This window comes from Mustela lutreola, chromosome 1 (genome assembly GCF_030435805.1).
Source record: "Mustela lutreola isolate mMusLut2 chromosome 1, mMusLut2.pri, whole genome shotgun sequence".
Classification (NCBI taxonomy): domain Eukaryota; kingdom Metazoa; phylum Chordata; class Mammalia; order Carnivora; family Mustelidae; genus Mustela; species Mustela lutreola.
The window spans coordinates 120,170,900-120,185,678 of NC_081290.1; the positions used below are offsets into that span (position 1 = coordinate 120,170,900).

Here is a 14,779-nt window from a genome sequence, read left to right on the forward strand (position 1 = left end):
GCCTACTCATGTGAATCAGCAACTCACCCCCTTAACACCCCTCAGTGCCTTTCCCTTAGCACACTCCAGCCTTTAAAAGTCTCCTGCCTTCTGTTTCAGGGAGGTTTTTATCCACACAGTAGTTATTACTGAATAAAATGTGTCCTTAGCTAGTATCCAGGTTTATTTTTGACAGTTCCTTCAGATTGTAGAGTACTATTATTAAAATGAGTTTGCTTTTTAAAAAATAAATTTCTGAATTTGGCCTCCTCTGGTCAGATACACTTTGCCCTCATTGTTGACAGCCATTAGCCTCTGCTTAAACCAGAAATCTAATTAGGTGGGCTCTGTTTAAAATGTTCAGCTCTGGGGTTTCTGGGTGGCTCAGAGGGTTAAGCCTCAGCCTTCAGCTCAGGTCATGGTCTCAGGGTCCTAGGATCTAGCCCCACATTGGGCTCTGTGCTCAGCGGGGAGCCTGCTTCCCCCCCTCCCCGCCTGCCCCTCTGCCTACTTGTGATCTCTGTCTGTCAAATAAATAAATAAAATCTTTTTTTTTTTAATGTTTAGCTCCCCTAATTTTTTTTTCTTTTATAAATGAGGCAATTTATTAACCCAGCATTTGTTCTAATGCTTCTTGTTGGCAGCTGCCACCTGTCTGGCAATTCTGACCAGATCTCTCTGTCCCTGAGTTGTCAGTTTGGGGCCCCCATCTTGGTCCTTTCCCACCATTTTCAGCCCTTCTAGGGCTTGTAGGACCCTGCGGGCTACGCTCTTGGAGCCTCTACTGAAGTGGGTAAGCATGACCCCGTTTCTAGGGCATCCCCCATAGATCTTGGTCATGGAGCCGACCCCAGTGCCGCCCCGGAGGTACAGGTGCCGTGCTATGGAAACAGCTCGTGTGTAGAACCAGTTCTCATCGTAGGGAGCAAGCTCTTTATGCTTGGCCAGCTTGATGGTGTCCACCCATTCAGGGACTTTCAGCTTCCCAGTATGCTGGGAAATAAGTATGCTGACAAATGAGTCATTAGGAAGAAGAGAAATAAGGCAGTGAAATAAGGCACAAAACCTTTGACCAGAAACAGGAGAGAGACAGTTATTCTTACAGAACTTTCCTCAAGATCTAGTTTTCTAACTACATTCCATAAGGAGAGATTGGAATGGACTTAGCTTAAAGAATTAATGCAGCCATGCAAACAAAACCAACTCCTCAGTAGTAGGATATACCACAGTTAGCTCAGACAGCAGGTCTCGGTGTGGGAGGGGGGAGTTTCCACCCTTTGAGAACATCTACTAGACTGTGCTAGAGTGTAGTGAGCATGGCTCTTGCCCACTCGTGGGCAGAACCGAAATGCCATCTCTAATATTTACTGTTTTATACTACCTTCCATTTATCTAAATCCCAAAGAAAGTGGGTATCATTAGAACATAAGTAGAGAGAAGAGAGGGCTTTTGTATTTTATTTAATTTTTTATTTAGTAACCACAAACCATCTTTAAGGGCTTCTTGCAATAGTTGGTGAGATAGGCAAAAGATGCTGCCTAATGAATGTTTCTAATAGGAAAGCAATATATGTGATTACCGGAATTGATTTCAGGCATACTAAAATTAAAAGTGATTAATAATTTCAACTGTTTCTCCCTTGTTGTGTTCATTTCATTACATAACAATATTTATATATTGCTATTTACCAAGCAGTGGTCTATGTTCCAGGAATAAAGTTGTGAAAAGACAGACAAGGTCCTGCTCTCATGAAACTTACTGTCTAGGGGAGATAAATGAACTATAAATAACTAAACAAACTAGGAATTGCCTATTAGGAAAAGTGTTATGAAGGGAGTAGATGACTTGCTGTATAAAAGAATAATAGAAACTGGAGTAACTATATTATAGGAGAAGAATGTCAGCAAAGACTTCTCTGAGGAGATCACTCTTTTTTTTTAATTTTTAAAAATTTTTTATGAACATATTATTAGCCCCAAGGGTACAGGTCTGTGAATCGCCAGGTTTACACACTTCACAGCACTCACCATAGCACATACCCTCCCCAATGTCCATAACCCCACCACCCTCTCCCTACCCCCCTGCCTGCAGCCCCCCTCAGTTTGTTTTGTGAGATTAAGAGTCTCTTATGGTTTGTCTCCCTCCCAATCCCATCTTGTTTCATTTATTCTTTTCCTACCCCCCAAACTCCCACGTTGCTTCTCAACTTCCTCATAGCAGGGAGATCATATGATAGTTGTCTTTCTGAGATCACTCTTGAGAAATATTTAAGGATATGAAGCCGCCAGCCACTGGAAAACCTGGGGGGAAAGTATTCCAAGCAGAGAGGACTGTAAGTGCAAAATCTCTAAGGTAGAAAAGAGCTTGGCCATAATCAAGGAATAGACAGGTCAATGCGCTAAGGCATAGTAGTTTACCAGAAAGTGTGATCTGCAGTGAATCCAGAGAGGTAGCCAGGATGTCGGATGCAGCAGTCTGTTTCCCAACACCCATTTATTCATTCTTCTTTCTTCCATGTCATATGTAGAAATGTGTCCAGTTGGGGCACCTGCATGGTTCAGTCGGTTAAACATCTGCCTTCAGCTCAGGTCATGATCCCAGGATCCTGGGATGGATGGAGCACCACGTCTGGCTCACTGCTCAGTGGGGAGCCCGCTTCACCCTCTGTCACAACCCCCCCCCCACTTTCTCTCTCTCTGTTGAATAAATAAATAAAATTGGTGTTTGGGGTTTTTTAAATCTTTAAAAAAAAAAAAAAAAAAGCTTACCCCGTATGGCAGCTAAGGGGGCCACACGATCCTTTCCTGGCCAATGAGATGAATGTGGTAGCCTACCGTGTGGGCTTTCTGGGAAGGCCATTGTTTTCCTGGCCAAAAGAGACTGGTGATTTATTAACTTTGCAATTTCCCTTCCCTCCTTTATTCCACTTGAAAGGAGGGCACATTTCCTAGAGAAGGGGCAGCCATCTTGAGATTCTAATGACAAAAGCCATACACGTGGATGACAGAATAGGGTACAAGAAAAAACCTGAGGATTGGGGGGGGTTGTTTGTTTGTTTATTGTTGTTGTTGTTATTTCCTCAAGTAGTTGCACGAGTCCCACGTTGGCTGCTTCTGGGCTGATAAGGAAAATAGTCCCCTTTATGACTAAGCTACTATAGGTTTATTTTCTGTAAAAACCTTGACCCAAGAACCAAATCACAAAAGGTCTTATAGGCTATGGTAAGGAATTAGCAGTTTATCCCAAGTGCAATGGAAAGGCATTAACATTGTACCAAACTTTATTCCTCAAAACATGGAGAAGTAGGCATTATAGAAGTTGAAACTAGATCAACAGCAACATAGCAATAAAGGTTGGAATGAGAAGTCTTGTTACTAGACTCTTAATACTTGCCTCTACTGCTGTCCTCTCTCCTTTTCCATAATCCCCTGGGTCAGAAGTAGCCTACTTTTCTCTTTCCCTTATGGTAAGTCTTTTCTTAGTATCTTTTGTGTTCTTTCAATCAGCCACCCGTCCTGTCTCTTAATAAGTTAATGCATGTTGAAGGAAATTTAAACAAAGAATTTAAATGACTTGTTGAAAATCCCACAACTAGAGAGTGACAGCTGGAATTCCAACCTAACTTTAGAGTTTTTGCTTTGACATTATGCCGCCTCAGTCTTCATAAAGGCCAAGGATGAATAGTTTTGACTCTGATTTCTTCTAGTCCAGTCTGCCCCAGTTCGTCTAATAGCAGCCTCTTGCTGAGGAAGACCACTATTTAGTCATAAGAATGTAAATGTTATCTGTTGATTTTTGCTTTCAGAATCAACATATACCAAGCACTAAAAATATTATAGTTACAAAATATAGATATGATCAGTCCTGAAAATATGAAAGTAAACCAGATATGACAAAGTAGGAATGGACAGCTGAGGAAAACAATAGGGCTTACCCTACTTTAACAGAATGGGAAGCCAGAAGTTTCATCATACAGGGGCAGGAATAAGACATAAAAAGTGTACAAGTTTTAAATATAAACAGGAAAGGCTGGTGGCTTAGTCCGTTAATCCTCTGCCTTTGGCTCAGTTCAGGATCCCAGGTGCTTTTCCCTCTCTGGCTCCCCCTGGTTGAGCTCTCTCTCTCTCTCTCTCTCTTTCTCTCTGCTAAATAAATAAATAAAATCTTTAAAAAATAATTAAAAATTTTTTTAAGTGTGGCCAAACAAAAGTAGTGAGAATAGTGACATAATTGTATTGGGAATATATAGGGAGAAGGGTGTTAGGAGTAGAATAAGTGAACTATATCCTCAGCTGTCATGAAAGAAAATCAATTAATCATGTCTAATATTAAGAAATGACACTGTAAGCCTTTCTTGGGAGCATAGATGTCAACTGTACAAGAGACAACTAAAAGGGCTGCAAGTGTTTAATCTGAAGAGCTAGACCAGGGTGGGACTGAGAACTATTGGTTTTTATCATCAACCCTGCTGAACCATTTTTTTTTTTTTAGATTTTATTTATTTATTTGAATGAGAGAGCAAAAGTGGTATTGAGAGAACAAATGGGGGGCAGAGGGAGAAGCAGACTCCCCTCTGAGAAGGGAGCACAATGTGGGACTTGATCCCAGAACCATGGGATCACGACCTGAGCCAAAGACAGACGTTTAACAGACTGAGCCATCCAGGTGCCCCTTGTCGAACCATTTTTATTTTATATATTTGCATATATATAATATATATGCATAATAATTTATAAATATATAAAAATAGTTATATATTTGTATACTATATAACCATTTTTATTTTACATATTTTTATATGTTGAACCAGATATATTATTTACTTTGAATTCATAGATTCATTGCTTTAAAAAAAATGTGGTTGAACAAGCTAACATTTAAATCCCTCCAGCTCTAAAAATCAGATGTCAGAGCCAAGTATGAAGGGCATTCTATCCTAGAATGACTGAAAAACTATTGGAACATCTCCTTTAGCACAGTCTGGCAATCATTTCTGAATGTTCTTCCTCAGTGTTCTTTAAAGTAACAGGGAAAAGTTCTTAATTGGCCTATGTAATTGCAAAGTATGGTGGCCTTTCCTTCTGAATCCACTAGGACTCTACAGAGCCAGCCTGGCAAACATAAACTCTTACTTATGATTGGTTAAAATACAGTAGTAGCTATCATTCATTAAGTATATTTGTATGTAAGATGTCAGCTCTGTGCTTTTGAAATATCTCATTTACTCAACCAAGCTGCTAGTGTATCCATTTTACAGATGAATTAACTGAGAACTCAGGAAAGGATAAGTAATTAACCAGCTATCACATAGCCAATAAAAAGTTGGCAGGAATTCAAAATCCTAGTTTTAAGAGTGCCTGGTGGCGGGCGCCTGGGTGGCTCAGTGGGTTAAGCCGCTGCCTTCGGCTCAGGTCATGATCTCAGGGTCCTGGGATCGAGTCCCACATCAGGCTCTCTGCTCAGCAGGGAGCCTGCTTCCTCCTCTCTCTCTCTCTGCCTGCCTCTCTGCCTACTTGTGATCTCTCTCTGTCAAATAAATAAATAAAAATCTTTAAAAAAAAAAAAAAAAAAAAAAAGAGTGCCTGGTGGCTCAGTCAGTTGAGTATCTGACTCTATTTCACCTTAGGTTGTGATCTCAGGGTCCTGAGATTGAGCCCCAAGTCAGGCTCTGCACTTAGGATTCTCTCTCTCCCTCCCCTACTACAACACACACACACACACACCCTGGCACGTGCTTGCTCTCTAAAATCAACAAATAAAATCCTTGTTTTAATGGCTGTACTCTAACGGTATGAGGTGGAGGTGTTATGAATGCTGTAGGAGTTATGAACAATAAAAGGTATTATGAGTAATAGTTTTTAATCCTTTTGAATTTTTCAAAGTGATTTAGCGGTGGCTTGGCTTTTCTTCTTTGCCCTAAGAAAAAAGGCAACATAGCATAGTGATAATGGCCTAGATCTAAATTTAGCTCAACCATTTATACTATGACCTCAGGTGATCTACTTATTTCTCTTAATCCTTTGTTTCTTTATTCATGAAATAGACATTCCATTGAAGCTACTTCTTTAGAGTGCTGAGAGGGTAAAATGAACTGTGACTATATGTGAAACACTTGGCATAATGCCTATTCTTGGGCACCTGGGTGGCTCAGTGGGTTAAAGCCTCTGCCTTCGGCTCAGGTCATGATCCCAGATTCTGGGACCGAGGCCCCGCATCAGGCTCTCTGCTCAGCGGGAGCCTGCTTCCCTTCCTCTCTCTCTGCCTGCCTCTCTGCCTACTTGTGATCTCTGTCTGACAAAAAAATAAATAAATCTTAAAAAAAAAAATAATGCCTATTCATAGTAAGTGCTCAAATCATCATTGAAGGGCTCCTTATTATCTTTACCTACCCCCTCTTTTTAATGTCGCTTCAACATCTGGGAGGGCAGCATGTAATTAAGATGCTTCACACAGAAAACATTTTAAACTTTCCCAATGAGAGGTATTTTTAAAAACCACAAATATGTGGGGCACCTGGGTGGCTCAGTGGGTTGAGGCCTCTGCCTTCGGCTCCGGTCATGGTCCCAGGGTCCTGGGATCAAGCCCCACATCGGGCTCTCTGCTCAGCAGGGAGCCTGCTTCCTCCTCTCTCTCTGCCTGCCTTTCTGTCTGCTTGTGGTCTCTGGGTGTCGGATAAATAAATAAAATCTTTAAAAAAAAAAAAAAACACAAATATGTAAACTTCCACATGTGGCTCTGTGTCAGCTTAGTAGCTGATTATCATTTACAAAACCATCCACATGATAATTTTATTAGTGCTAATTATAACTTACATTATAATGGATGGATAGTTGATAGAGCACTGTGCTTAAATGCTAACTCATTTGAGCTTCACAAGAATCCTGTAGGGTAAGTATTAATAACATCCCAATTTTACAAATTAAGAAATACCCTCAGGGAAGTGAAGTCACATACCCATATTGGATTCAGGTGTTACTGTTTTCAAATACTGCATTTTTTTCCTAGACCAGGGGAACTCTGGTCAATTTAGTGGGTCAAAACTACATGGTTCTCTAGGGTGCCTGGGTGGCTCAGTGGGTTAAAGCCTCTGCCTTCAGTTCAGGTCATGATCCCAGGGTTCTGGGATTGAGCCCCGCATCGGGCTCTCTGCTCAGTGGGGAGCCTGCTTCCCCCTCTCTGTCTCTGCCTGCCTCTCTGCCCACTTGTGATCTGTCAAATAAATAAATTTTTTAAAAAACTACATGGTTGTCTTTAAATACAATTTTCTATCTTTTTTTTTTAGGATTTTATTTTTTTAAGTGATCGCCACACCCAAGGTGGGGCTTGAACTCCCGCATCACATGGTCTCTCAGCCGAGCCAGTCAGGTCCTCCAAATACAATTTGCTTAATAAAAAATATTAGAGACAGAGTTTACATATATGAAAGTCAACATATATGAAAGCAAACACACATACACATATAAAGTGTATTTTCTTCCCATAGATCTTGGACAAAAAGTTCTGACAAACACTGAACCTGTCCCTAGCCCCAGTTATGCATTTATTTGTTGAGGGAGCTTTAAAAAGTTAATCCAGCTGATCTGTTCATTTATAAGATAGGGAGATAAACAGTTTTCTTCTCTACTTTTTAAGAGCCTCTTTAAAAAATCCAATGAGACAATATATGTGGAAAAAAAGCTCTGGAAACGGAAACTTTCTATGCAAGTATTTGTACTATTGTAAACTTGGATTTGAAAACCATAAGAAACAGTTGTAGATGATAGATGTATGAATTCTTTATGAACTTCATTTTCTTTGTGATTTTCCTGCCTCTTAAATATAAAGTGATCGGCAGTCATCCACATGGCAGAAATCTCTTTCCAAGCACTGCAGGGTCACACAATTTGAATGACTATCAGGATCATCTTTATGCAAGGTGATTTTCTATTTTATTATTCATTCTGGAAGTAGTGATTTATTAACCTGGATAAAGAACAAATTACATAAGTGTGATACGTTGTGTTTTTTGTTCCCACAAATTGCAACAGGTTGAGTGAAAAAGGTTATCCAAATATACTGCTCTTCCTTGTCGAAACAAGGGTCGTAAGGATGGTATGATACGATTTTTCCTGGCCCTTGATTATCGCTGCCCTTGAAAGGACAACGTTTTCTGTGCCCTCCAGAAATCGCGTTTAGTTCAAACTAAAATGTGAGACCTAAGATCTCGGGGTGGGGGAGCGGGGGCTTGCGGAACAACTGACCTTCTCCCCACGTTCCTTTTAAGACGGGAAGCTGCATTTGCATCCCTTCGCTAATGGTGAGCATCAAGTTTCAAAGAAGCACCTGGACTGCGGACACTGCCAGCTATCTTTGGAACTTGGAGAGGAATTACCACATTTAGGAAAACAAGCGGGAGCTGTGCCCCGAAGGTCGGCTCGCCAGACCCCGAGGTAGTGGGTCAAAGCCGAGCGGACCGCGAAGCCGTGCCCTCCTCTGGACTTTGTCCCTCCCAGATTTCTGAGCGGGCGAGCGGCCGCTCCGCACTGCAGCCCGAGCCAATTGTGAAAGACCTAACCAAGCCCAGCCCAGCGGAAGGAACGGTTTCAGAGTTGTTTGTTTCTCTCCGGTAAAAGGAGCCCTTCCTTGCCCTGCTTCTGTGCTCGCGGGTGTGTGACGGAACCACCCCCCAGAAGCAGTTTGGAGGGACTGGGGGAAGGAAGCGCGCCCACAGCTCACGACAACCGAAAGGATGAAATTCTTTCTGCAGTGCCTCCAGCTTCTGCCTTTACTCGTCATCTTCACCTTAGAGTCTCTCCTGAAGCGTTTTATTCCTAAGAAGAGAAAATCAGTTACTGGGGAAATCGTCCTGATTACTGGAGCTGGACACGGAATTGGGAGACTAACTGCCTATGAATTTGCCAAACGTAAAAGCAAACTGGTTCTTTGGGATATAAATAAGGTAATCATGCTTCCTATGTTTTACCTTCTGGCACCTTTAATTGTAGTCATGGATGCATTCTATAGGCAACAAGCCCGGACAGCATCTCTATGAAGTAGGGAGAAGAAAATGACTATTGGCATTTTATAGATCCATTAATGTTTATGATTACAGGATAAATGGACCTAGAGGATATAAGATTCGCGGTTACTACCCATCACTAATTTTGCATTGTAAATGTATTCTTACTTTTGCCCAGAAAAGAATTTGTGATCTCCTCCAGAGCCTGATTTCACTGATCCTCTATCTTAAACAAATGGAAAGAGTAATGGTTTTAAGTTAGCCTATTAAGAACTTTGAACCTATTAAGAGAAAAATCCTACTTGCCGTTACTGGGCTGATTGGGTTTAAAAGATACCCAACAGAAAAGAACATTACTGTATCATAGCAATTGCCAAAAAATAATTCTTAAAATCATGTTTTAAAAACAATATAAAAGAAAAACAATATAAAACAATATAAAATTGATTTTATAAAACAATATAAAATCATGTTTTAAAAACAATATAAAAGAAAAAAAAACTCTTTGGGGTACCCGGCTGGCTAGTTAGGAGAGCGTGGGACTCCTGATCTCAGGGTTGTTGAGTTCCAGCCCCATGTCGGGCATCAAGTTTACTTAAAAAAGTAAAATGAAACAAAAAAATCTTTTAATAAAAATAAAAGGAAACACTCTTCAGTATACATAATGTTTTACAAGAATAAAGGTGTAGGCTTAAGGAAAAGAGGAGGATTTAGAATCTAACCTTTTACATGGCCAGTGTTAGATGTACAGAGGGATTTCTGTGAGGCACCTGAAGGCCTGAAAAGCCATCTCTTACCCATTAGTCAATATCCAGCACTGTAGCTGTAAACAAAAATTCGGGGAATGGGCCATTAATAAGAGTCCTCCCAGTGAGTGGATTATTGAGATAGCAATCAGCAAGTCCTTATTGAGTATCTGTTGCGGGATAGTAAGGACAGAGCAAGCAGGCAAACAATCTTGTAGGGAAAATAGACTTTAAATAATTATACATGCAATGGAAGATACAAAGGAGGCCCAGTCTAGTCTGATGCGGTCATCGGTGGTGAATGTCAGGCATGGAGGTAGGTCACAGTCCGCGGAGCCCTCCACCTCTTCATAAGCTGCCTTCTGACTTCTAGAGCTTTAGATTCCTTTCCTGCAAAATGGGTGAAATAACAGTACTTACCTTAAAGGCGTGGGAGACACCCGTAGTGTCTAGCAGTGTTTAGCAGTGTCTGGTATATGGTCTGGATAATAACACGTTAGTTACTATCCATTCACAAAGTGAAGTTTAAGCTAACATTGCAGGACTTAGGGCTAAGAATTAGGTTACACATCTGTGTTATTGGCTCCCAATGCCCTCTGCTCTTTCATACAAAATTTTCTCTGATTTGGAATGGAGTGCATTTATTCAACAAATATTTACTGAGTGCCTACTATGTGTCAGGCACTGTTCTAATGCAGATCTAAGGACACAGCAGTAAGAAAAACACAAACTTCATGAACAAGGGACAGTAAATAAGATATGCTGTATAATAAATTATGCAATTGCTAGAAGGTGGTAAGTATAAAGAAAAGTAAAATATGAAAGGGGGTAAGGACTCCTGTATGGTGGTGGTTGGGGGTGGGACAGGGAGGAACATGTTGAGCTTACACAGAAAGCCTCCTGAGATGGAGATAGTTGAGTCAAGATCAGAAGAGGCAGGCAGCCCCTCACGTATCTCTGCAGGATCAGCAGATGCAGAGCATGGCACTGAGTGAGGGAAGGGAGAGAAATAAAAGAAAAATCTAGATCTGTGCTTTTCAGTATAGTTGTGGCTACTAACCACTGAATGGTTGTTGAGCCTATGAAATGTGGCTCCTCTGAATTGAGATGTGCTGTCGATGTTATTACACCCAGGATTTCAAAGACAGTATGGAAAAAAGGAATGCTGAGTATCTTACGAACAACTTTTATGTAGATTACATGTTGAAATACAGTATTTTGTAATAATAACAAATATTCCAAAATAATATTTTAGGTATATTAAGTTGAATAAAATACACTTCTTAATGCTATTTTTTCAAGTGTGGCTACTAGAAAAATTAAAATTAAGTATGTGGCTCACATTGTATTTTATGAGACAGCACAGGTCCAGAAACTTCAGCAGCACTTCCTGATCATCAAGGTTCCTGGCAGCTATTGTTTGTGCTTGGGCTTTTCCTGGGGGAACCAGTGGAAGATTTTGAGCCAGATTCTAGGCTGTTGGGTTGCAGGGGGAAAGAGCAGTTAGGAGACTGGTGGTAATCCAGGCCAGAGATGATGCTGGTTTTGCAGACCAGGAAGTAGTAGCGGAAGTGGTCAGAAAATTAAGGACAGTGTAGTGAGTATTTATTATGTTAAATTCATCTCATTTAAATAAGCCATCTATTATTTTAAGGTTATCCCCACTTGTTTTGTGGCTGAAATATACCATATATTTAGTGAAATTACAACGATACTAACTGGTAGTTTCTGTGTTGGTATTAATGTCCTTACTTGGCTAAATAAAAAGATGGGCAGCCCTAGTTCAGTATATATGCTGCGGTCCACTGTTACTGAAATTCTACAGGTTTTAAAATTATGAAAGTGTGAGAACCACTAAACCTGACTGGGCACGGAGAGTAAGGGTGGAAATTTCAAGCAGTCCAGGCAGCAGAAGCTAGAGCTGTCCAACTTTGGGGTTGGTGACTGGGGAGAATGAGTGAAAAAGAGGAATGCTTCAGATTGTTTTCAGATCCCCTTGGAAGGGCAGGGAGGGGCCAGATCAAATTCTTCCCCTCCCCCGCCTCTGCCCCAGGGTTCAAAGACAAATTATCTCCAGAGACAAATTTCTCAGATTAAGTCAAGCTGCAAGGATAGCAATGCCTAAAGATATCCTTCTCAGGAGGTCGAGGGCGGACATTTCCTATTCATCAGGAAGTCCACAGAAAAGGAACATGAATTTAGGGAGGGATTCATGGTAGCTTCAGCTTCGTGTTTTGACTGAGACGGGCACCATGAATTTTTTAATGTTTTATGTAGATAATCACATTTCTTGACCAGTCTCACCCCCATGCCTGGTTAGATGGATTTGTGAAGATAGATTTATAGCAAGTGGTGAGCACCTATAATATATTCAAAGACTATTTATCAGATGGAAAAGTGAATTAATGAATGAAAAAAGCACTGGAAACAATCGGAAAAACATGTAGACGTTTAGTCGTCTAAGTAATGGGCAGAGAGCTTTAGTTGCAGGGATAAGAGGGCCGAGAAGGGTAAGTAAAGTCTTGAGAGAGAGCCCAGGATTAAAAATTGAGACTGAGTACAGCACATTAGGAAAAAGGTTAACAAGGCAAGTGTTGAAGAATGATGAGCAGGTCCATTGTGCTGAGAAGAATTTTAAGGGTCCACTTACTTTTTATTTCTCACCAAATGAATATGGAGACTGTCTAAAATTTTTCGTGGCAGGATTTCCAACTTTAATTTGCTGCATAGTTCAGGAGGTACGGAGTGCAGACCTTGGCCCTAAGTGAGGAAGACCAGGGGAATGGGTGAAAGCATGATTGCAGATGTAAAGTACGGGTATGTTTGTTGCTACACATTCTGCCCATTGACAGCGAGACCAGCACTAAGCAAATCTCCACCAATGGAATAAAGGGCAAATGGAGCTTTATGTAGCCTTTGTTTCAAGTAAGGACTGAATTTTGTGAATACCCAAAGAATCAGTACCATATACTTTTAAAACTTTCTTTATTGCAGTAAAATATGTATTACATAAACATTTCCATTTTACCATTTTTAAGTTTCAGTTTAGTTGTGTTGACTACATTCACATTGTTACGAAATGATCTCTGCTATCTGTCTCCAGAACTTTCTCGTCATCACAAAATGGAACTTTGCACTCACTAAAGTTACTCCCCAGGTCCTGGCAACCACCATTCTTCTTTCTGTGTCTGTGTATTTGACTATGCTAGGTATCTCATGTAGCTAGAATTATGCAATATTTGTCCTTTTGTATCTGGCTTGTTTCACCAAGCTTAAGATCATCAAGGTTCATCCATGCTGTGGAATGTGGCAGCATTTTGGTCCTTTTGAAGGCTGAATAATATTCCATCATGTGTATATACTATATTAATGAAATTATACTTTCAAAGGAAGGGGCCAGAAGCTGCCTGTCAGGTTCAGGAGGGCAATATAAGGTTTACTTGAGATGTTCCAATGTCCTTTGGGGAATAAGGGCTCCTCATCAGAGGACAAACAGCAGTTTGTGGGAGAGATTTCAGCAAAAGGGAAAACACCCTATTTCCTTTTACTGTCACACAGTAAGTTCACTGAGCAAACTGAATTTTTTCCATAACCGTCCAGATTTGGGTTTTCCTGCAAGAGGAGTTCAAGTTTACCAGCAAATTTGCACACTACTGTTCTGCTCTGCCATTCTCTCTGTGGGTAAATGTAGTAAGTCTGTCCACTTGTGCGTTAGTTGACGGTAATTTCTTGGCTTGCAGAACTCACGGACTAACCCTCAGTCCAAGGTATGGTTTGAGGCATTCTTTACAATGAAAAATCTACAAAACTGGTGAAGGCAAACCTACAAACAAGCACAAGTGGAAACAAAAAAAAAAAAGAAAGAAAGAAAAATGAAAACAGAACCCCTAAGGTCTAATTATGAACTTCAGGTGACAAAATCAACACTCCACACTGGGCTTGTCATCATTCCTTTTCTCAGATCCGCTCTCCTTGTGACTTCCATCTGACTGTTGCAACACTATGTCGCCATTTCCTCCAACTAAAAAGGAAGCGCTTCAGCTTCGGTTCTTCCCACCTTCCTCATCTAGCGGCCAAGACCTCCTGAGTTTGCCTGAAGATAGGTTGTAAGGCTCAGTCTCTTCTCATTCTTTCCAGTCGTACCCCAGCTCAAGCTTCTACCATCTGTTGGCTGAATCATTGTAAACTCCCTACTAATGTTTCTCTCTTCCTGCAGTGTTGACCCCTAAAATCTGTCCTCCATACGTTAGCAAAAATAATCAGGATAATATACAAATCTGATTCTGTAATTCAGTCAGTGCCCACTCTCCCCAACTTTTTGGATAAAATCTAGTATGACACACAATGTCCTTCGATCTGGACTCCTGCTGACCTTGAGCTTTATGACTCAGCAATGCCAGTCTGCTAATATTTTCCCACTGGACAAAGGTCCATCCTTTTGTCCTATTTTCTCTTTTACTGTCCATCCCTTTGTTTACACTATGCCTGCCTGCTCTTGCCTCCCTTCTCTCCCTTCTCTTTACTTGTCTGTTCTACTCACCCTGGTACCTTTTGTTCTAGAATCGTACTTCATGCCCCTCCTCTGTGTTCCCCATAACTCTCTGTATATTGTTTTGTTATTATACTTACCATAGTGTATTAGTTTGAACCATATGAAACTGCCAGCTTTCAGTCCTTTATTCCGACATAATAACAATTTCATGGGTCCTACCTAAAAATCTTATGCTTCCTTTATGTATCTGCTAGACTGTGAGCTTGCTGAGGTTAATACTCTGTATCATTCATATTTCTGTCTGTAAGGTTGTTCTTTTTTTTTAATATGATTTTTTATTTTTTTATTAACATATAATGTATTATTAGCCCCAGGGGTACAGGTCCGTGAATCACCAGGTTTACACACTTCACAGCACTCACCAAAGCACATACCTTCCCCAATGTCCATAACCCAACCACCCTCTCCCTACCCCCTCCCCCACCAACCTTCAGTTTGTTTTGTGAGATTAAGAGTCTCCTATGATTTGTCTCCCTCCCAATCCTCCTGTTTCACTTATTCTTT

At 40.8% G+C, this 14,779-nt stretch overlaps 1 protein-coding gene across 1 annotated transcript in view; it reads left to right on the forward strand.

Moving 5' to 3' along the window:
* The first annotated feature begins 8,568 nt into the window (after positions 1-8,568).
* Positions 8,569-14,779, forward strand: part of HSD17B11 (hydroxysteroid 17-beta dehydrogenase 11) — a 38,005-nt gene continuing 31,794 nt past the window's right edge. Inside the window, exon 1 of the mRNA XM_059173308.1 lies at positions 8,569-8,917. Coding sequence (XP_059029291.1) covers positions 8,708-8,917 — 210 coding nt within the window. The 5' untranslated portion in view covers positions 8,569-8,707. The remainder of the gene's footprint in view (positions 8,918-14,779) is intronic.